This window comes from Pleuronectes platessa, chromosome 17 (assembly GCF_947347685.1).
Source record: "Pleuronectes platessa chromosome 17, fPlePla1.1, whole genome shotgun sequence".
Taxonomy (NCBI): Eukaryota; Metazoa; Chordata; class Actinopteri; order Pleuronectiformes; family Pleuronectidae; genus Pleuronectes; species Pleuronectes platessa.
The window spans coordinates 16,995,786-17,019,350 of NC_070642.1; the positions used below are offsets into that span (position 1 = coordinate 16,995,786).

Below are 23,565 nucleotides of genomic sequence, written 5' to 3' on the forward strand. Positions count from 1 at the left end.
AAGATTTACTAACATGACAAACAATTATTATAAATCACCACCACGGACGAGTATCACTTCACTAAATCATTCTTCACCTCAAAGAATGATATAGTGAAGTGATACTCGTCTGTTGTAGTGATTTATGATATATATACAGACACACACACAGATACATTAATGAGATCTTACACAACACATACATGCGAGATACAAGCAAACAGGCCCCTGGATCAGAGGTATAACAGAAACAACAATGGCAACAGCAGGTATTGATTAGAAACGGCAACTTGACATTTCATCTGCTGGGACAACAAACAGCAGTAGAGTCGACTTGATGATGTCATTAAAAAAAAAGATGTAACAGCTTGTTAATTCAGGGAAGACAGAAAAAAAAAATAGTCTGACACTGCATTTGTCTGAAGGCGTCTAGAACTTAAAGAAAAGGTGGTTATGGACCAATGGGTCAAACACAACACAGAACAGTACACCCACACATGCACATGGAGACACGCACAGTCTCCCACAGGGGTATGTGGAGGCCAAGGAGAGACGGAGAGACCTACCTGTCCCACTCTGAAAACTCCTGACACATTCTTTGGATCTCGCCTAGTTTGGGTTGCGTGGTGATCTGCGTGACGCCTCTCACCGTAATGCCTTCGAGGAATATTGCACCCTGGGAGGAGGAGAGAAAGAAAAAGATGCTTGGACTTGGATGCAGTTCAGAGGCGGGGGTGGGGGGGGGGGGGGAGAAGCTGCAGTATTTCTATCTGAATCGAGGTGAAAGTACACGTAGTAAAAAAATTGAGTAAGTGTTCAAATTTGCGAGGCACAGTACAGCACAGGGTCAATGTACTTTGATGCATTCAAGCACTGCAACTACACACAGTCCACTTCAGGGACATTAGTGCTTTCAGCCGACAGAAATGGGACATCCAACAGCACACAAGTAGTTGCATTAGCTTCTAAGGACTTTTTCTTTGAAAACTGAATTAATCACGACTTTCTAAATTCTACGGGTAACACAAAAGTGTCTGTTTTATGGGAACGTCATCTAAATAAATGACTCCTCATACTCAGGCAACACATTCCACAGTTAAATGCATCTGTAGGACCAAAGATAATAAAAGGTGCCATGTTAGCAGCTTTAGGTGACATGGCTGAAATATTCATTAATCTGACTTTGATGGTATCAAGATGAGAAATGCAGCCCACATAGAGCTGATACGATTAGTTCATTAATCAGCCAGTATCTCGCCAAAGAAAAATATAACTGTAATATTTTGGACAAGTAATTCCTCATTTAAAGTTTATTTTTTAAGGGAGTTAAAGAGGGAGAATAATTGTTGGTTTTCTTCAGGTTTGGACTCTAGCTCTTAGGTTGAGGAACCTTTGATGTACAATTTTCACTATTTATGACCTAATAACTGATCAATGAAATAAGAAAAATAGGACATTAATCATTAGTTGCAGCTCTAATCCGAACACACCGAACACACAAGCTCCACAAATGGAACACAAATGTCTCAGGATGAATGGCATACGGTAGTAAATCAAATATCTACAAACTTGTCACGCCGCCTTTGGCTCTGGGCAACTGTGACTTGCTCGTATTTTTAAAAGTAAGTATCGAATCATTCTGATTTCTCAGAAAGTTGATCTGTGACGATATTGAATTACAGCCTGGTGTTAAGTGTAAGGCCATCTACAGTTATACTCCTCCGTGGATAGTTCAAGCATATTACAGCAGAGTGCAAACGAGTCCACAAGAGGCTGAAACCGGATTCCTTTGACCACATCCAGTATCTCTAACCCGGGGAGCGCAGGAACACTTTTCCAATCATTGATTAATCTATGTACTTTCCAAAATAGCTGAGCAACGTTTCAACTTTCCACATCATCCGAGCAGACATTTCTCTGCATAATAGCCAACTGGCCACCAACCAGTCTGACTGTGAGGCAAACCACTCAACCCAGAGACAGTATTGTTTAATGACAGTGAAGTAATGTTGTCTGCAAGAGGAGCTGCTGCTGCTGCTTTCTCTCTCTTCTAGCCAGAACATCTCTGCTGCATCACATTCTCAACTATTAGATTCGGCTTGATTCAGGTTTTCCGTTGGTTATGTGAGCAATAAAGCTGATAAAGAAAATACTTTACAGTTTGTATCCGAGTGTAAATGTAATTTGCACAACTCTATGTTTTCTATTTACTTCTGTCTTTCCATTCTGCCTCCATTACTCTGAGTGCGGGAAATGTTTGTGCTGCCATTTTAATTTGAGCTTCTTGTAACTACTCAAGATTATTCGGATGAGAGCATCTGCAAACAGAAGAAAACCCAATTACACGCAACAGGAGATGATTCAACACTTCTAATTTCACTCGGCGGCACTGATGAAAGCGCCACATCACCACACGCCAGACATCGAATCCAAATTATACCTTCGCCAGCTGTTGAGGAGATGAAGGCCTTGATTTTCTCTAAATCTAAAGATTAAATTTACTGGATTTGTACATGTAGTTGAACAGTCCCATCACTTAGAAGGGAAGCTTCCCTAGAGACACTGCATCGCCCTGCATGGGATCCGTGTCATGCAGAGAGGGACCCACGCACTTTCTGCTTGAAAGTCCATTTCCTGGCACTTCCAGGAAGTCTTACCAGTTTGAGCTTCTCTTTCTTTCGTTTGCCAGGCCCTGACCCCGAGGAGCTGGGGCCAGAATCCTGGCCGACCGCGTTGCCGTCATCGTCCACTTCCCCTTCGTTGTCGTCGTCGAAGCACCACTCGGGCAGCGCGGGGGCCGGGGGCGTGTCCTCCTCGTCTCCATAGCGACGGAAAAGCTCTTTGAGGTAGTCTCCCTTGTAGATCCCTGGAGTCCTGGACTGGCCGAAAGCTGCCACAGCTGCCTCGATGCTGATAAGAAAAGAAAACACAGACAGGGTGTGTTTTGATAAGGTTTAATCCTTTGTTCCTTAGTGTACGTTAATTATATGTAGGGCTGTAACTGGCAATTATTTCAAGAATATGGCCTAACTGAAGACTTTTCTTTAAATACATTATCTGTTAAATATAAGATTGGATTTCAAAGGAGGGAAACAATATTTGCCGATAGGATCATAATATTGAAAAAATATTCCTCAGTCTGTGATAAGCTATTCTCTGGAGGTCCTTGCCCGTTAAATTATTCTACTATTTAATCAAATACTTATTAGTACTTGTTACATGCACTTGCTTGAATAAATTCTTTAAAGATATGACTTCCATTAAATGCAAAAAATGTTAATGCATATATTTATATGCAAAATGATAAAAGATAAAGCAGTGTTGATCATTTGATAGAGGAATTATCTACAATCGCATGATACTAGACCAGGGCTGTAAATGCTCTCAGAATATTCATAACACAGGAAGTGGTGGGAGGGTTCTATGCAGCCTGCTCCTCTATAGCTTCCAGGGATTCTGCCTCCTCAGACTGTTGCTCCACCTCCCACTAAAGGCTTATCCCCACCCGCCCCACCTCTGCTGAGCTGTGGTAAATTATTCAAACATCTCTGTTGTGAAGTAACGAATCCTGTCACTGTTAGACGGCCAGCATCTCTGTGAAGCTTTGTGTGTGTGTTGATGTGTGCATGTTTTAACAGGCAAGGTGATTAATGGGGGGGGGGGGCAGCCCTTACCTCCAGTCCATCTTCTCCACCAGGTACGCACATATCAGAAAGCCTGTTCTGTTGAAGCCGTGTGTGCAGTGAACACCTTCGGGACAAAGAGAGACCAAGACTTAGAACTCCACCTCAAGATTTATAATACATCATAAGCATTAAAAAAAAAAAAAACACTATTGGAGGTGCAATATGCAGAAACTCATATCAGCACTCATTTGAATTGTGCCTTGTGGTTTAACACAACACAAAAACAGTCCTCTTTGAAATGTATTCAGGCTGAGTCCATGTTTTGAACGAGGGGCGTCAAGTTCCACCGTCAAAAGACGCACAAGCAGATCCCCTTCTTCTTAGGGGGGGGGGGGACACCACCCGTTGCACACACACAGGCCACCTAGAGATGGTTGAACCATTCAGAGAGGTAAAGAGTGGATGAAAAGGGGAAATGAAACCAGGAAAACAGACAAACAGTGTGCGGCCTATTTTGAAGTGGAACAGACTTCTCTATAAAAAGGAGAAACTGGATTCCAGGGGGAATATAAAAGCCTCCGGAAAAACCTTGTAACCAAAGTGACATCTTCTTAAGAAGGTTAACAGCAGCATTCAGCCACACAAGATCAAACCATCTGAATCTCGTATTTCCCCAGTAGAGGAGGTTAGCCTGGCAACGCTAATGAAGATAAAATGAACCAGTGTCAGAGGACGAGGATCAGATTTAGCAGCCCAACTGTCCAATTTGCACATGTGCACCGCAGAGACAACAAAACCTAATCACCGGCTGGCTCACGACAGCACATTGTTGATGTGACGTTCACACGTTGTGCTGATGTTTGAGCAGTTTGGATTTACACATCAGGCAGCTGTTACGGGTAAGGGTACGAGCGGCTCTGGACAGGATGAGAAGGTGTGAGACTGATATAAGAGAGCACCCTGCTGTCACTGAGGTGAAAGTACAATTCAATATCCCTGTGATATCCAAGTGGACTTGATAGGGTCCTGATCAAAATGTAACTGCTGCTGTTGCTAACCTTTTTTTTTTACTGATACAACTATACAATTTTCATGGAAATAAAAAATACAATATCGTCAGAACAACAGAGAATAAAATCATCAGCCCACATGTTGAACCGGGTTTCAGCCTCGGTGCCTTTTGATGCCCTTGCACCTAGAAAATCACCTACACACAGTTCTGTGGGAGGGAGGTGTTTTGTTTCTCGTGTGGAACTCCTACATACTTAGAAAACCAAAAATAAAATGACTTGCACAAGACTGTGTTGATAGATGATCTGTTTATCGGTCATGCACATCTGGAAAGGTGCATGTGCAACTCAGGGGCAGTAACACATGAGAACACTGAGCCGACTGGTTGTACAGGGAAGTTGTTAATAATGAAATACCATTACAGAATTGTTTTTAAATTTGACATAACCTTGGTTTTATTCGCATCTGTCCAATGTTAGAGTAAGGCTGCTCTCTGCTGGTAACATAGGGTAATGCAATCATTTTACAACATTGTAATAGAAACCTTCAATTAGTTTTTCACAAATACATACAACACATACACTTTTTCTGTGTGAGTTAACATGTTCCAAACGTGTTTGTATGGGGATATTCTTTAGGGTTCTCTGGCTTCTTACCACAGTTCAAAGACGTGCTAAATTTGGGTTAGGTGAATTTGAGACTCTGATTTGACCTTAGGTGTGAATGTGAGAGCGAATAGTTGTTTGTCTCCATGTGTTGGTGCTGTGACATGCAGGCGACCTGTCCAGGGGATACATGGTATAGATACAAAAAGCTGGATCCAACTGTTACGGCTCTACGGTTCGCTTACCTATCATTTCTGTTGGATTCTTCTCTATGAAGTGTTCGCAGAGTCTGATGAACATCTCAGTGGTCTCTTTTGAAGGACTTTCTCCGTGGCTAAAACAAACAGAGGCTCGTTAGACTTACAACATAATTATTAATGCATGAACAGCAACTTACAATTTGTCCAACTCCTCTCATACCCTTTACACTGCAGTTTCATATATTTTATGCCCTCCGTCTCGATGTCTTTGCGGTCGTAAAAGCGAGTAGTGTTCGTCAAATCCACAAGCAAACCCATTTTCACCTGGAGACGGACACAGAAAGAGCGCGTTGTTAATTTTTCAGTTTCAGAATCAGAAATTTAAGTCATGGTGGAGTTACTTACTTTTAGGCTTTTTAAGAAGTTGGACAGCATTTCCGGATTGAACCTGTTCCCCTCTGCAACTTGGTCATCGTATCTGGGGCCCAACATTGTTTTCATTGGAAGGAATTTACCTGAGAGGGATAATAAAAACCAATCAATCAATCTGTGATCCTTGTAAAAGTATTAAGTATAAAACCTCTGTGCTCTGAGTAGAGACCCTTGAAGGTGGATAATTTTGTTAGAGCCCTCATGCACACTGTATTCTAATCCATTCATTACCTGAACTTCTAAAGAACTTAGTAAAATAATCTATACATGTGTATCCAAAGCCACCACAATGACAACACTTAATCACACTACTAATGCGTTAAAGCTGCATGACCAGATTTATGCTGTTGGGGTTCAGGAGGAAGATTTGTTGTTCGGGCCCCGACTGACGGCCATTACACATGGCAGTCTCATTATGTTCCCTGTTGGTGCCCTCACTCTTTTTAAAGAAGAAATGCCCCAAAAATAAGTTCTCTCAAAATCTAAATATTTGCCATTTTCCTTTAGTTTCCTATTCTAGTAGCCCCAACATCCTCAAACCTTTGACAGCTCTTCAGACTAAACAAGATATTATGGTATTTTAACCTGAAACTAGGAAAAAAAAATTAGACATCTTATGGATGGAAAGACTTGTTGATTATTTCTATAAAGTTCTCTATCTATTATGAAAGAACCAAACCAATTAGATTCCTTCAAACTAGAGTTCCACCGATAGTCCCACACAAAGAGCAGGTGGAAGATGGACGACCCATCAGAGCTGATATTGCCTCTCACTGGTACAAATTTCCAACAGGTTTGTGAATTTTGAAAATCTGAAAACCCAAATAATACGGAGTAAAACTGGGAATCTGGGGCCAGTGGGCTAGTTGTCTGCTTTGGCCTGGTAATATAATACATTTTTCAACACTGGGTAAAAAAAAGGGCTTTCCATGGTTGAAACAGGATAAAAACATAAACCAACATTTCAAAACTGAGACAAATAAGATTGTAGGATCGCATAATACGTTATAAGAAATAAAGGATAAAAAGAATAACGATATATAACAATAAACCTGCCAAAGCTTGTAGATAAAATAATGGTGTACTACTATTAATAAAACATTTAAATTATAAAATTCTGCAAGTCTCTGATCCTCGGGCCAGGAGTTCCAGAGCTGAGGAGCCTTGACTGCAAAACCCCAGTCCCTTTTATTCTCGAGTTTGGAATTAGTGACAGTCAGCAGAGCCAGAGCTGGAGAATCTGAGGCTCTGCATATTCATAGGGGGGCAGGAATTCAGCAATGGCGCTGAGGGGAACACTATGAAGTGCATTACAGTAAAATCCAAAAAAGTATAATTACTAAAACTGTCAAATTCCCTGTGGGGAGAGGCCAAGACAGGGTATTATTGTTTGGATTAAAAGTACACACATCAAGGAAGAGGTTTGTCCTGGGGTCCCATCAGGTGATAATCAATAAAACAATGGACTCTACTTTCTAAAGAGTAATACGTCTGCACCTTGAATCTGGATCCCTCTCTAGATGATGCACTGGTGTGAAGAAAATGTGGCGTTTATGTTTCGGGACATGTAACAGAATCACAGCATCATGTACTGTGCACCATGCTCCCGGTTTGTTTTGACACGTGATGCCTCCACAACGCAGCTAGCTAAGGCTAAAACATCAACAACACCTAAGTTAAGCGCTGTACAAGCCTGGCAAACTAATAAACGCAACACAGCCAACAACTTTGTTTATATCCAAGTGAATTTAGAGTTAGACACTCGCAGATTCAACGTTTATCAGGGAGGCGTTGAGCTTTGACAGCCCGATAGCAACAGGCGCAAAGTCGGCTAAAGAGCACGCAGACGAATATAGCTTCATACCGAGCTCCATTTGAAAATCTGGCAAATAAAGATAGTCTCGCTGACAATGGCAGAAGTTCACACTTATTTGTAACACACTTTGCACTAATATTATCCACAGCGCTCATTCAATACATCGGCTATCTACCTGCTAGCAACAACAACTAGCTATGGGTAGAATTATGTCAACATGGACCACACAACCGGCTAACGACGTCACATTGTGATGCTAACCTGGCAGTTTTTTGACGGACAGAGAATGAACCGAGATAGCCACACAGTGATTGTAACGGCAGGACAAGTAAACCAGGCGGTGTTGCACCAGCATGTTGTGAGACACGGCGCGGAGCTAATGCTAGCCCAGCGAGCATTAAGCTGTCTCTACCTAACGCTGGTTCTATGAGTTGTTTGGGTTTTTGGTTCTCTGCTCACCCGCCACAGGATGTCCCTTTCTGGGACAGTTCCGCCACCGAGGAGGGGGTCCGACGTGTGACATGTTGGTGCAGTGAATCCTCGGTTAATAGCAGGCTGCGGCTTAATGCTACCCCCCGCGAGGTCGTGGCTTTCCCCCGGTTGGTCGTTCACCCGAGCACCGCGGACTCGAGGCCCTTCAGCTGCTAATTCAGGCGAATCATCCAAGAAATTTAAGGCCGGTCCACTTTCTGACGGGCCGACGGGCCAGTGCACGAAACATACGTTCCAGCGACTCCCGGCATATCAGTATCCCAGCGACGGCGTTATATTTCCTGTGTGTTTATCCTTTAATCCACAGCAGCCACAGATGGAGGTAGCTAGCTGGCTAGTTCAGGACATAAACTAGCCTTCTTCCTCTGGTTGTTAATATTTGTATTTTAGGCGACTTCAAGCGTCACACTGCCCCCTGTGGACGCTGGGTGCAGTGTCACTGAGCTGGAAAAAAAAATACCTTCTACAAAAAATAAGCATCAATATGAAAGAAGACATTACTAAAACGTTTTTTCCTCGTTTCTCATTCGTAACCAATTATATATGTTTCAACATTTAAACTTTAAAATATTGAACTCCATCAGAAATGATCAGATTCATCCCATTATGTATTTTTCTGAAATATTCAACATTTTGAATAGTTTTTGTAAATGAAAGGACGGAATGTTGTGATTGTTGCAATTTAAACGTGAAATCGTAGACAGATTTTTATTTTGAGTGTCTATGTGGTACTTAATAAAGTCTTAAATAATTAAAAATTATTCTCAAAGTTTGCTATTTGTGATCATACATTAGATAATGGCTGTGAGCAAGTGGGTAGGAGCATTGTAGTCTCAACTATGCCACCTATGTTTTGCAAGTGAATATGTCAATGATAACAGACAGGGAATGACAGGACATCTTATTTTTATTACAACACATAGCTAATATTACGGGGTTAACAACAAAATATAAGTTCCTCTATTTACATTTGCTCACTGAGGGACAAAAAGGTGGAGGTTATCATTCCCTATAATATAAACTGTACAACTTTAAGCAACCTCTGTACTATACAACCCAATACCGTTGGCACCAGTTTGATTATTCAGTAAAAACAAAGAAATAAACATCTCAAACAGTATAATAATAAAAAAAAGGAATATGTTTTACATTGCATAATGTTCAGTCCACATAGATTTTGTTCAAATGAAAAACTGTTACTAAAGGCATATACAGTTGTCACAATATTCTTTACATCAGGTAAATACTTAAGCTGGATTTCATAAAGCCTCTACATACATACGATTTTTGGACACGTTGCCAAGCCACAAACTAGTGTGGAAAAATGAATCTTTATTCAGGTCTGATGTATTCCTGGATATTGGAGTTTGATACTGTTTCTAACACCGGCCCTTCTTTCAACATGTTCAAACTGACGTAGACCGTCATCGGTCCTTTTGTTTCTGACTGTTTTACTGGAACACCCTTACTTTGTTTACCCGTCCCCAGATCAGGTGTTTCCACAGACCTCTGACTTCGGTATGGGCCGACAAGTTTGTTCCCTGGCGACAGTAGCTCTGGGGGTTCTCCAGAAGAGCTCGGATGTGTCTCAACGTGTTCATCTGGTTTTTCATTCTGTAGTTTCAATGTAAGAGATGCGGTGGAAACGTTGTAATCCTCAGCCTCGTCACTTTCTGGGTAATAGCCTGTAGCTGATGGACTGTCGGTTGATTTCTGCATTTCCTCTGTGTAAACCCTATCGCAGAAGCTTTCAGACGGATCACTGAAAGGATGGAAGAGGCACATTTCCTGCGGACATAACATTCACATAAAAGAAAAGACCAAAGAGATATTAAGGGATTTTTTGTTGTATTTTCCTCAGGAGATAAAACCTACAAAAAACCCAGAGCATTATTTTCATTATGCAAACCGAAAGATTATGTTTTAAATAAAGTATATATATTTTTCTGTAAACTGAAGGTAAAATGCTGTATGTCTATTATAATTTATCAGAGCAGAAAATGAGATGTTTGAATTTTCTTGCCACCCAAAGAGAATCTGTTTCAACTGTGACTTAACTTTTTTTATTGTCTATTCCAAATCAACTGAGTCACGAATGAAAATTACCTGGAATGTACTTATCTCAGCCACTTTAATATGTTATTTAGTCATTATTCCCATTTCCCTCTTCACCTTTGGATGATCTGGTAACAGCCACTCTGCCAGAGAGCTGAGGCCTGGATCCGGCACCGGCTTCTCCTTGAATTTCTTACATCTGAAAGAAAGATTTCCGATTTTTTTTAATTAGTTTACATGAAAATGTCCATTGGTTTAGTGTTTTAATTTGAAATCAACCTTTATTAAATCATGACAGACACTAACAATGTGAAACTTACCGAATAGCGCAGCACAATCCAAGAGATATCACAATAATTATGAGGATGCTTCCACAGACACTGAGCACAGTTATCAGCCTTGGATCTGTAATAGAAAAAAACAAACCATGTTCAAATCTCCATACAATCACTGTTATGTTCTGTTGGTGTCACAGCAACATGAATGAGTCACGGCGTGTGCAGCTCTAAACTTGCTCCTGATGTAATCCCTCATCCCCAGTCAATCAAGGATATATGCAAATTCACGAGGGCTGCAGCAGTGCTCATAAAATCAAAAATAAGATGTGTAACATTCATTTTGAAAACCAGAAACACCTCAGCCCTTTCAAAGTTATACTTACCAGATGTTTTGGTTTTGAAGAAACTCTGGCTGCTTTTAGAAGTTCCAGTGGAAGCTGTGGCCTCGATGTAGATGCTGTATTGGGTGTCTGGTTTCAGGTCTTTTAGAATTACGTCCCGCTTTTTGTTATCAACAGTTACATCTAGGAGGAAACCTTCACAGACATTTCATGAATGGAATTGTCAAAGGTAATAAATCTCTTCATACAGGTCTGTGCTTGCCTTACTGTGCATCGGTCCTTCCTGAGTGGTGTAGAATACCCTGTAATAGATTACCGCACCACTGCATTCCTCCTGCGTCTGTGTGACCCAGCTCACACTGGCACTATTGTGGTTAGCTCGAACACTGGCAGTGATGTTATCTGGATCTGTGGAGATCATGTTTTCAAGTTTAAAGACTGTGGTTAAACTTCTGAGTCATTGTAAAGCATGAAGAGGGTTGTACCTCCTATTCGAGAGCAGATCGGATCGGCTTGTGAGCCACGACCCGTCTGGTCATCAAAGAGGGGAGTAACTGTGATGTTGTATTGCTTCTTATCCAGGAGGTCTGCAAGAAAGGGAAGCCAAATAAGCTAAACTAAAAAGTCAAAGTAAACATCAAATACATTTTTCACAAAGAGGTTTTTTGTCCTTTCAGGTAGTTCTCGGCATTAAAGAAGAGATCATTAAAGTTTGGCTTTAATTCATTATTTTATGCTTTAAAAACAGTGTGAAAAATCATGATCAACAGCTGGGACTGACTCGGGATTGGTCGATTGGTGAATTAAAGGTTCAGTGTGTAGATATTAGTGAATTCTAGTGGTGAAGTATCATGTTGCAGCCTAATACCCCTCACCTCACCCTCCCCCTCCAAACCTGACAAAGACCCTGTGATGGCCGTCAGTTGTCATAAAAACTCTACAGCTGTTTAGTTTGGCCTGTCTAGGTAACTATAAAAAATCAAATGTTCATAAAAAGTATTCAAATATAAATGGCCCATTGTAAGATAAAGAAAACAACAACTCCTAAAATGAAAGTGAAATACACGAGTGAAAACATCACTGGGATTATTCACTGGAGCTTTCAATGCACTCTGAATCGTTCTACCACGGAGTGTATGAGTCATCTCGGTGAGAGGTGAGTCATATTTCTCAAAAACTCCGCCTTTCTCAAGGATTCAAGATTGTACTAGCGAATGCACTACCGAGCAGTGCATCCATTAAGTTTTTCACTTGAACCATGAAAGATGAGACACTAATTGATCTGGTGGTCAGCCAAGTTAACAGTGAGTCAGTGATGGGCTTGACTCAGGTTCTACCCACTTATTCCATGTTTTCCTGTTTACCGTCACTAAGTATTCATTCTATCTGGCGTTTATCTTCCATTTCAGGTCGGTTGACTCACCAAACAGCAACGTGCTGGTGGATGTGGTCTCATTCCAGTAATATTGATTTCCATCGTGGGTCCAGTCGATCATGTAGCCTCTGACGGGCTGCACAGGAGCCATCCAGCTGACCAGGACAACGCCTCCTGAGGCTGAAGTCCGGATTTCAGTCACCTGAGGGAGGCCTGCCAAGTGAAAAGAAACTGATTGATGCCGCATCGCCAACATTCGCATGAGGCCAAATGCACTGAAAACAAGTCAATCGATACATTGCTAAAAAGGAAGTAATCTATAACATTAAGACTCACTCCCTGCAACGGCTGGAACGTAAACAGAGTCCTTTACGAGCGGAGATTCATTATGGAACACGATGAGATCCACTCTGTGCTCCTCTTCATTCATATAGACATCACAAGTCGAATTGCTGCATAAAGTTTCTGTGTAATTGAGCCCAGTTGTGTGTTGCTTGACGGGAATCTGTTGGATTTTGTAGAAAAATGTGCCCTCACATGTTGCAGGAATCGGCTGTGGAGACAGTTTGTGGCACTTAGTGATGCAAGGAACTTTGGTTTTTCTTTAGAGAATGTGGGTTATAAAGAAGGAAGTGAATTTCAAAATGTGCGACACAAAGGCAACGTGAAGAGGGCTCCTCACCGTCCACATGGCATGAACCTTTCTGACTCCATTTGTATCCGGTCTGGTTACTGTCCTCCACAGGTGCAGCTTGACATCGCTCTCTGTAAACATATGATCAAACTGTCACACAAGGGAACAACACTACACAAATCAACACAACACAACTGTTCACACCGCGAACCGAAGCCCAAAACTTTCAGCTACAGCAGATGCAAATAATGAATGATAGAACTACGCTTATTTCGTAACTCATGTTGCATCCTTCCACCAAGTTTAGCAGGAATCTGTTACGTGTTTATTGTGTAATCTTGCTAACAAACAAACATACAAACCAACAAACACACAAGGAAAGGAAATGATCTGTTTAAATGATCTCCTTTGATCAGATCTAATAATCTTTGAGTGGTTTTGAATAGAGAGATGATGCCTTCTGAACGGCTGGATATAGTGTGATGCAGTTTGGAGCAAACATTTCTTCTTACTATTGAATTTAGTCAGAACCGTCTTCTCCAGGCTCCAGTCGCTCCAGGGGGCGCTGTCCAAAGCACAGCGGACTGAAACCTTGTAGTTCCTGCAGGGTTCTACCTTCCTAGTAACTAACCCAGCTTTTCTAGGCTTTAAAGTGATATCGGACACCTTCGAGAAAAACCAAGGAAAGGACATCAGCTAGAGACAAGTAGGTTTTTTTTAAACTTGAAAACATGAATTCCGTTTAAGGTGCCAGGGAAAAATGGGTGTCTTACGTTTGGAGTTTTGTTACCAACAGTCTGGAAGAGAAAAGGCACCAGAGGTATTTAAAAAATGTGCATTCACTAAATTATCAACGAACCAAGCAATGGTAGTTTTTCACATTAAAATAACTTTTTTGTATTTCTTACTTATATGTGTCGGACATACCTCAGTGTATTTGTCTTGACACTTTATTTCTTCCGTTGACATGGCTTCTGACCGGTTCCACTGAATCTTCAGATTATTAGACTCGACAGATACCTCTATCTTCGGGCGGATAATTTTCACTTGGGGGAACATAATCAGAGCAGCACTTTCAAATACACCGATGAGCATAGAACATAATCGTGAAATCACACAATGTACTTCTTGATACTTACATATCTTAAAGGGATCAAATACGTAAGGGTCGGAGCACGCTTCCCAAGCATCAGTTTTAGCACACACAGTAACATTGAAGTTCTCGAACAGTATTATTTTATATCCTGGGGAGGTGCATGTGGTTACATTCCAGATGCTCTTATTCCAGGAATCCCTTGGCGAGGAGAAACTGAAACATAAACGTTTTGAGTTAAGTAGATAAATGATAAAGGGAATATAAATGTTACTACAATGATTCTTACAGACACAAAAGAAAAGAGAAGCTACTCACAATAGAGTGTAGTTTGTTGTACGAGGCTGATGCTCCCATTTGCACGTCAACAGTTGTGGTACACCTCCACGTTCTTGATTATGATAATGCAACATGCATGATATCTTGCTGGGTTTTGCTGTGGAAAGAGGAAGTTTTGCATCATAAATAAACATGTATATATTTCATCTAAACGGCTAGAATGCAACAACATAAAAGGCTTCGTACTGTAGGTTTTGATGATGGTGCCGCCCAGGACTTGGTGTAACTTAGCACTGTGGCACTCCAGCACAGCACTGAGTTGTGTGAAGTTGGTCAGTGACAGGACGGAGTGTGTGTGGTTGTTGGTGGTGTTTGACAGACTCTGGTCGATGCGCTCCTTGTCCTGGGTCCAGTAGACTTCGCCTTGGACACACCTCTTGCAAAATACCTTGGTGTTCGATCCCACCTCGATGTACGGATCTTTAGGGTAAACATCACAGCCGGGGACGTGCTGGCCTGCAGGGAGAGACAATGTAATGCAACACCTCAAAATGTGAAGGAACATCTAGTGCGTCCTAATGATGCAACAAACCGTTACATTAAAGGGACACTTCATGTTGCCAATGGTTAAATGAGAAGATATTAAATTAAGTTAAACTAAGCTCAAAGCACCAGGCTGCAGCTTTGTACTTAACAGACATCGATTCTACCGTCTGACCCTTGAGAAGGAATCTTTGACCGTCCTCACACATTATATCTGTGCAAATCCAGCCTGTCTCATTCCACACATACTCCTTTCTCTCCAAACAATACCCAAGGTCAGGTTGTAGATAAAGATCCACATAGCAGTACATTGTAGTGTCCAAGCTCATTTGTTCGCAGGAGTTTTAAACCTAATTCAGATGCTCCAGACGGAGAGGCACCAACTCCAATTCTTTTCTATGCTAAATCAGTACAGAGACGTGATTTAAGAGTGCATGCTTTAGGCTTAACTATCCAATGGGATGTGAACACTTACATGTAACACAGAGAGTGAAAGCAATGTTAGCCTTTCATTGACGTGCTGTTGGAATGGGTGACGCAGGGTGAGGGAGACATACTGGGATTCTGTGGGAGACATCTTTAGACATGGGGGTGACGATTGCTCATGTTACTCTGTTGGCGTTAGTATATTGTATCACCTGCTGGTCTCTTAGATGCATCAAGTCTACATTAACATCTTCTGCATAAGATATCAGCTGCTGCCTGAGTTCTCCTTTCACCAGCTTCCAGAAATCTTCCATCACAAACAAACTGAATTAAGTGATTTATTGAGGAATATCCGTCATTCTCTGGAGTTAATCTTTCTCGTATGAAGAATGCAGCAGGAGGTCGCCCTGATCAGCAATTTTCACGCCAACAGGAAAATCATTCAGGAGAGGGAGGGTGTCAGGGTCGAGCATGCAGGAGGCAGGACAGGACGGGAAATCAAATGTTTTTGTAAACAGCTCATAAACCCTGGTGTCGGCCCTTAACGCCAAAAGCTGGAGACATTACAGAGCATTTCCAAAGAAACTGACTCAGATATTTTCTGTTTCACATTCAGTTCAGTGCATGACTGAAAGCAACCTTTGGTTTAATTCAACTCCTTTTCCGGACTTGTGTCAAATAGGGCAGCGATCCAGACCCATCCTCACATGCAGTAAAACTCAGCTCAGACCAGGGGCGTTTCTAGGGTTGAAAGAAAGGGGTGGCTTAGCCCCTAAGGATGCTGAATGTTTGCGCCCGCAAAAATTCAGCATCCTTAGGGGCTAAAAGAAGTAGGAGTTCAATCTTGCCTTCTATTTTTTGTCCACAGATGGCGACATAATTCTGAAGACCCAAGCCTCCCCTGTGTTTACGGATGGCGATGTCACCTTGTGTTATCAGCATCAGAGCGGCAAACACAAACAAACCAGCTTCTTTAAAAACAGAGCATTGATTGACTCTAACAGTTCGTCCGGTTCAGACCGGGTCATAAAGATGACTCTTAAGAATGTGACACGGGAAGATGAAGGCTTCTACAGGTGTGCGTCCCACGACAGACAGCTGCAGAGTCCAGAGAGCTGGTTATCAGAGAGACCGGACAGAGGTCAGCTGAACATCATCACTCTGCTGTGTGTTCTATAGAAGTGGATCAGTGTCACATATCAACTGTTGTTTCTTTTAGGAAACTTCACATCAGAGGAGACTCCAGCCTCCACTGTTATTTTTCTTATTCATATACATCTACTTGTTTTGGAGGAAATACTCAATATTAATCAACACATTTTTCATTATTGAGTGAAGCCTTTTGGTTGTCTGGTTCTCCTCCTGCTCTGTCTTTTCATCAAGGTCTAATTTCATCAGGAAGATCCCTCAGGATCTAATGAGATGAAAGAAACTACAATGGGACTCAGTAGAGCGCATATTCAACAAGGCCCAGCAGTCCCCTTAAATACAATCAAGCTGCACCAAATTTCACACACTCATAGATATCAGTCCTCTACATACGGCAGATTTTTTTCATTAAGGTCCAAGAATTATTCCCTGGGAAAACGTTTTAAAAGCACAATGTTAAAGAAAGAGTTAAAAAATGACTGGATCGGCTTAATACCAAAATACAGTGGGCCCTTTCCTGACACTTACTACATCTGTCCGCCAAGTTGATTGGAAATCCAATTGTTGTTGTTATTATAACAGTTTTATTTATTTAAACAAGTATTATGTCGTCTTGATCAGGTTCCTGGAAATGGATCATTGCTTCATGTGGGGTTCTACTTCTGATCGTCATTCCTTTGACTGTTTGGCTCGTTTGTCACTACAGGTTAGTATTTATAAAATCTTCATACGTCTTGACTTCCTACTTTCTACTGCATGAACGACAAGCCCAACAGGTGGTGAAGTAAATGATTCACTGCCTGTTGTATTTTCCTGAAGGTACCAGAAGTTCTGCACTTGGAGCTGCTGGCCAGTTTCCAAACAGGAAGTTCCAGCAGGGGTGCTTCCTGCCACCAAGTTGGATGTGACGGAGGTGCAGTGGGACCTGTCGTGGATGGAGATGTCCAAACTGTTGGAAAAGGATTCTTATTGTGGCACTTAAAGGGAAACTTTCTTCTGAAGCCCAGAGATTAACTATTGGGTCAAACCTATGAGAAAGCTCAGTCAGTGCTGCAATTTGTAGTATTTGATGGTCACATGTCAAAATAGTGCTGCCTGATATATTTTTGAATTGAATTAAATGAGATGTTTAGGATTTATAAGGATGACTACATTTGCTGATGGTGCAGATTTGATAGCTTCCAATACAAATGTTATTGTTTCAGTTGTCACATTTGTCAATGTCAATACTCTTGCACATTTAAACGTCTCTCCTTTGAGTACATTTTGAAACTAAGAATCGTATTTGTTATATCTTATTATCTAATCATTAATATAATTGACTGTAAATCATTTTACATGTATCATTTCTCCTGTGTTTGTTCGAGGTTCCATGTTGTTTGCTCCCTTTGAATCGTTATTTGCTATTTCTTGTCATCTGAAGTTATAAAAGTCATGGAAATCATCGTGCTTGTTTTATATCTTTTAAGGCAGAACAAACAACTACCAAGAAACTAGAAATAACTATAAAGATTAACCAAACAAATGAAGTTCATATATTCCAACAGCCTCTATAGCGGTCAAACCAGTTAGGCCTCATTGATAGACCATGTTGGCTACCAATTTGTTGCATTTTGCATTAAAAGATCACTACAAACAGTACACGTCTTCTTAAATAGACCTAAAATCAACTTTAGACAGAAAGATGTTAAGAATCTCCAGTACTAAGAATCTAAAACAGTAAAAATTAACTCTGAGATGTTTTTGAAATCCGACCTTCAAAATCATACTGTCATGCCATGTGTAAGGTAGGGCAGTCGGTGGATGAACAGAATGTGTGTCCATTCATCGTTGAGGAAGATATCAGGAAGTCCTACTGACAAACATTGTTGTGCATTTTAAAGAACAAAGTATTTTCATGTGAGAGAACAAGCATTTCAATGAAAACTAGGGCTGCGCAAAATGATCAAAATGTCATATCCTCTTGTAGAAGTCATTTCATATCCAGTTAATCATATGTATTGTAATTGGTCATCCGTCTCCGTGATTCTTTAGGTTTTGTTTGAGCTCTGAGTTGAATTACTCTCATCCATAGACACCTATGAAGGTATTTTCTGCTGCAAAACACTTGTGCAATGGAATTTGTGGTTGTAGAAAATCGTCTTATCTTAAATATTCTCCATACAGTGTGACATGAACCTCTTGGTAAAATAAATTTAAACTATTTAAGTCTGAATTTTGTTTGGAAATATCCTGGGTTGTATAATGTTCACATGTTCGTTTGTGATGAAATACTGCGGCTAAGAGTTACACGACGAAATGAACAATGTATTTTGTTTCAATTATTACATGCATATGTTAATGTATATAAACATATATGTAAATATATATTGTATATATATATATATATAATATATATAATATGTATATATATATATATATATAAATACTAAGACAAGAAGGTGATAAGACAGGAGCCATTAAAAAAATTAAAGATCAGATGCTGCAAGAATGACGCAATTAAAAGTCCACCAAAATGAAACGTCCTGTTTTTATTTACAGAAATAAATGATCGCAAAACTTCCTCATCAGTAGGTGGTTATATCACCATAGCAACCAGACGCTAAGATTTGAAATAGAAGATTATTTTGATTGACAGGGACACTCTCTCAATACCTCCTTTGATGCTTTAATGAACAGCATCAAAGTTGGTATTTTGATAGGAGACCTCTGATTGGCTGTTGATTGCTTTAAATACTGTTAAATTTTAAGACAGCTGCTATTGCACTCTGACCTTGACTGAGGTAAGTCATGTCTTACCCTCTCTCTGTGTTTACCCAGCATGCTAACCAATACAATTCAGGCTCATTATTCAAGTTTGAAATTAAACCACTGTATAATATGAAGCTTCTGCTGTTACATGTTGATAATGTGCGGTTTTCTGTTGCTATTATGACAAATGTGAAAATATTGTTGCTGGCTTCTTTTGTGTTTTCTGCTGCTTATCTTAATGAGTGATATTTGTTAACGTGATGCTAAGTAGCGTTAGGTCACCGAGGCCAGGCAGAGCGAGGCATTGTGGACAAAACACCTGTAGCACCAGGAAATGTTCCCATTTCACATCTTATTCTACCAAACGATGTGTTTTGTAACATTGGGAAGATTAACCTTGGTGTTAACTTTAGTATTTAAGATAAAGTAAAAAAACAACAGCTTCCATCACTGCCAATCAAATTCAGATTCAAATTCAAATCAAAGGGGCTTGGTGCCATGGTGATTGATGAGGGAAGTTTTATTTTCCCAAAAAATTTACTGGTGATTTTTTGGTTAATGTGTAGTTTGAATGTGTTGAAGGACAAGTTGATGGAAGCTTAAGTTAATGCTAGGAGCACATTACATGAGGTGTGTAGCTGCTTTAAGGAAAAAAACAATCCCTCTCTATTGGGTCTAATGTTATTTCAGAGAAAACTTTTCTGGAAGGAGCATCAACTTGCATAACTACTTCACACGTCCCCATTTTTTTACTCTCACAAATTTCAATATATCTGTGTGTCCGGCAAAGTCTTGGAATTCTCCCGATGTCTTTATTTCACAGATAGGACTTATAGTTTCTGAATTATAGTTGTTTGAGTGGTGCACTCAGAGTTTAGATTTCTCTTAGTTTCCATGGCAACCAGATACACAAGTAGCAGGAGGGGAGTCTCTCTCTCTCTCTCTCTCTCTCTCTCTCTCTCTCTCTCTCTCTCTCTCTCTCTCTCTCTCTCTCTCTCAATCTCAATCTCTCGCTTAAACCAGCCAGTCTGTCTCTCTCTCTCTCTCTCATTCTCTCTGCGTGTGTCTCTCTATCTGTGTCAATTGTTTTATATTGAATGTTTGATTGATCAAATTCACCTAAATCTTACACACTATTTCATCCTGTCACCTGCAGACATAAAGCCTTTTGACTTCAAGTTCCAGACAAGAGCAGAAACTTCTTCGGAAAACAGTGCATCAACTCATCCAACAGCTTCTTCAAAAGATACATCTACTCTCTGTGGTGAACCATGGAGAAACCAGATATTCTGAAGATCCTCAATGACGAACTCCTCACAGCCTACAGGAGGATTAATGCTCTTAAGGAGGAGGTGTGGCAGCTGCAAGACCAGCTTCAAGACAGAGATGAGTTCATAAAGATGGCGGTGGAGAAGGAGAAGGAGAAGGAGAAGGAGAAGGAGAAAGAGAAGGAGAAAGAGAAGGAGAAGGAGAAGGAGAAGAGGAAGGAGATTGAGACCGAGACCGAGAAGGAGAATGAGATCCAGGCCCTGACGGAGAAGGTGGAGCAGCTGGAAAACCAGCTGAAAGAGAAAGATGTTGTCATAGCGAAGGAGGTGAAGAAACGGCGCGCTCGCCTCAGGGCCTACCTGGACTGCCTTGCTGAGCTAACTGACTGTCAGGCCAAGATGAAGATGATGGAAGCATGGCTGCACCAGGAGCCACCCCAGCCTGATACAGGATGTAGCAGTGAGGTGGAGGTGGAGGTGGAGAAGGAGAAGGAGAAGGAGAAGGAGAAGGAGAAAGAGAAAGAGAAAGAGAAAGAGAAAGAGAAAGAGAAGGAGAAAGAGAAGGAGAAGGAGAAGGAGAAGGAGAAAGAGAAAGAGAAGGAGAAAGAGAAGGAGAAAGAGAAGGAGAAGGAGAAGGAGAAGGAGAAAGAGAAGAAGTACAAGGACAAGGAGAAGGACAAGGAGAAGGAGAAACTTGTGACGATCTACAATGTCGAAATCCTCCGAGCCAACAGGAACATTTTGATTCTTAAGGAGGAGGTGTGGCGGCTGGAAAACCATCTTAAAGACAGAGATGATATCATAAAGATGGCGGTGGAGAAGGAGAAGGAGGAGGAGAAGGAGAAGGAGAAGGAGAAGGAGATTAAGATTGAGACTGAGACCGAGAGGGAGATGGAGACGGAGAAGGAGAATGAGATCCAGGCCCTGACGGAGAAGGTGGAGCAGCTGGAAAACCAGCTGAAAGACAAAGATGTTGTCATAACGAAGGAGGTAGTGAAAGGGCATGCTCGCCTCAGGGCCTATGTTGACTGCTTGGCGGAGCTCACTGACTGTCAGGCCAAGGCTAAAATTCTGGAAGCAAGTCTGCACAAGTGAGCAGTGAGGTGGAGGTCAACATGGAGAAGGAGAAAGAGAAGGTGCTTGCTTCAGGGCCGAAAGGAGACGAAACTGCAGCAGGAGAAAACTCCAACTATGGGACTGAGCTACAGAAAGGAGGAGGCCGAGATGAGCTGGAGGAGAGAGAAGAGTTGGAGAAGCCCCCGCCCTCACCCTTTTTCTACTCCTCAAAACAAACCCCTCCCCTGTCCCCCTTTGTACATATTTGAAATGATCTAATGATGTGTTGTAAATATGTTAAACTTTTTGAATAAAAATAACTAGTATAGTAACATCTACCTCTGTCTTTCTGAATATACACACAGGATTCATTGATCAATTAACACAGTGTTGGAGTGAAACAAATCAGTGTGATTCATTTAGTTTGCTACTATTCATATGAACACAGCAGAGCATAGACAAACAATGTTTCTTAACTTTTTTACATTTGGTCAAATCTATATATTAATTATGACAACAATACAATAATAATACTATCATCTCATCTGAGGGCCCACCCATCACACTGACCAGGCCCATCTGACACGCACACACACTCACGCACACACACACAAGCACACACACACACACACACACATACACGTACACACACACGCATACACACACACGCACGCACACACACACACACAAGTCATTATCATTTATATATTTACTGTATATATACACATTTATTTCAATTTATTCATGGTTGAGGTCAATATCAGATCAAAAGACATGTTCATGGCCCTGAAGTCAATTTAAAATGACATGTAGCATGTTAGAGTTATAAATAACTTGTCCATGTGTAAAACAATAGTTTAATTAAAAAAAAAAAAAATCACAATAATTATTTTGGGGGGCTGAAGCACATTTTAGGGGGGCTTCAGCCCCCCTAAAATGTCTAACGACAAGGCCTAACGACGCCCCTGGCTAAGACACTAATTGTCCATGTAGTGTTAGAAATTGAGCCTCTGACAAAAAGTGGTAAAAAACATCCTAATCTCCATGAGTTTTTAAACAGAGACTTAGATTTCCAGTTGAAGCGGAGGCACAGGAAGACTGTAGTTTCATTTAGAGTACATTAGTGCCACGAGTTATTTCATAATAGCTCAGACGGTATGAAGAGCCCATTAGAGAAATATCTTGTTTCAATCAGAGCAGAAAAATGGGCTCCAAACATCATCCACTCCAGCACCACTACATCGTCATATTCCAGTCACAGAGATAAACATGTTTTCTGGACACTAAATTATCTAGAAAGTTTGATTTGATTTAAAAACATTTACAGCTTTTGTTAAGATAATAAATACCTCTCCCGTATTATCCACGGTAAACACTTTGTTATGAAACCAAAACAAAAGAAGCATTTTCCAGAAAGCTCTTAACAGCATTTGACAAGTCAGGTCCTGCATCTGCATTTTAAAACCATATGTCAGCATACGACAAGACAAATTAAGATATAAAAGCATTTCTCACCTTTAACAGCGAAGAGGATTGAAGCCAGGATGTATGTCACTTGGAAGGGATACATCTCTTCTGTCCGGTTGCCACAGATAAAAGAAAGTCCCGTCTTAGACACATTCAGAGGTGTCAGATATCCAGAGGCATTGGAGAACAGCGTTTTAAAAGTTGCTGTTAGAACATACTGTTTCCTGCACTGCACCGCATTTCCTCTCTTATACTCTGTGTGTATCAGCCGTCAAGGAAACGGGAAGTACAGCAAAGCCTGAAACAAACAAGAGGGATTACACAACTGGAGACACGGAGAGCCAAGAGGAAGTGAAGTAACTTGTCCGCTGCCTCTGAGACTTTGATGAGTTGTGTCTGTTTTGTGGCAACGGATCAGGAGAGAGTGAGTCAGATCATCAGTGGCAGAGCACCTTGTGTATAACTTTGCTAATTCATACACAAAAGACAGAGAGCCTGAAAATCTTATTCTACCAGGTATGTTTCAGTAATGTTATATTATGATCAACTATGAGAAATGTCAGACTTGTCAAAAAAGCACAAACTCTTTATTGTGCCACAAAAATGGCCTTTTGGAAATTATAGCCCCTAACACCCATACTACTACTACTACTAATACTGCTACTAATTCTTATACTACTACTAATAAT

At 40.9% G+C, this 23,565-nt stretch overlaps 2 protein-coding genes across 5 annotated transcripts in view; both read right to left on the reverse strand.

Annotated features, from left to right (window-relative positions):
- Nucleotides 1-8,522, reverse strand: part of rngtt (RNA guanylyltransferase and 5'-phosphatase) — a 69,590-nt gene extending 61,068 nt beyond the window's left edge. For all 3 annotated transcript variants that reach the window (XM_053445510.1, XM_053445509.1, XM_053445508.1), the window contains exons 1-7: nt 8,129-8,522; nt 5,827-5,936; nt 5,642-5,745; nt 5,467-5,555; nt 3,654-3,729; nt 2,637-2,889; nt 546-655 (exon numbers count right to left, since the gene is read on the reverse strand). In XM_053445510.1, coding sequence (XP_053301485.1) covers nt 546-655; nt 2,637-2,889; nt 3,654-3,729; nt 5,467-5,555; nt 5,642-5,745; nt 5,827-5,936; nt 8,129-8,192 — 806 coding nt within the window. In that variant the 5' untranslated portion in view covers nt 8,193-8,522. The remainder of the gene's footprint in view (nt 1-545; nt 656-2,636; nt 2,890-3,653; nt 3,730-5,466; nt 5,556-5,641; nt 5,746-5,826; nt 5,937-8,128) is intronic.
- Nucleotides 8,523-9,050: 528 nt separating this feature from the next.
- On the reverse strand, nt 9,051-23,239 carry LOC128460166 (interleukin-6 receptor subunit beta). 2 transcript variants are annotated; one of them, XM_053445229.1, is made up of 16 exons: nt 22,925-23,237; nt 14,463-14,732; nt 14,256-14,373; nt 13,984-14,153; nt 13,772-13,890; nt 13,618-13,641; nt 13,357-13,510; nt 12,893-12,975; nt 12,547-12,763; nt 12,259-12,423; nt 11,321-11,422; nt 11,103-11,243; nt 10,878-11,030; nt 10,537-10,621; nt 10,334-10,415; nt 9,051-9,949 (listed from the first exon to the last, which is right to left on the reverse strand). In XM_053445229.1, the coding sequence occupies exons 1-16, from the start codon at nt 22,977-22,979 to the stop codon at nt 9,494-9,496; spliced, it is 2,394 nt and encodes a 797-aa protein (XP_053301204.1). In that variant the 5' UTR covers nt 22,980-23,237; the 3' UTR covers nt 9,051-9,493. The 2 variants fall into 2 exon arrangements, with proteins under 2 accessions (XP_053301204.1, XP_053301205.1); XM_053445230.1 differs by having other exon boundaries at nt 9,867-9,949; nt 10,268-10,415; nt 22,925-23,239.
- Between the last annotated feature and the right edge of the window lie 326 nt (nt 23,240-23,565).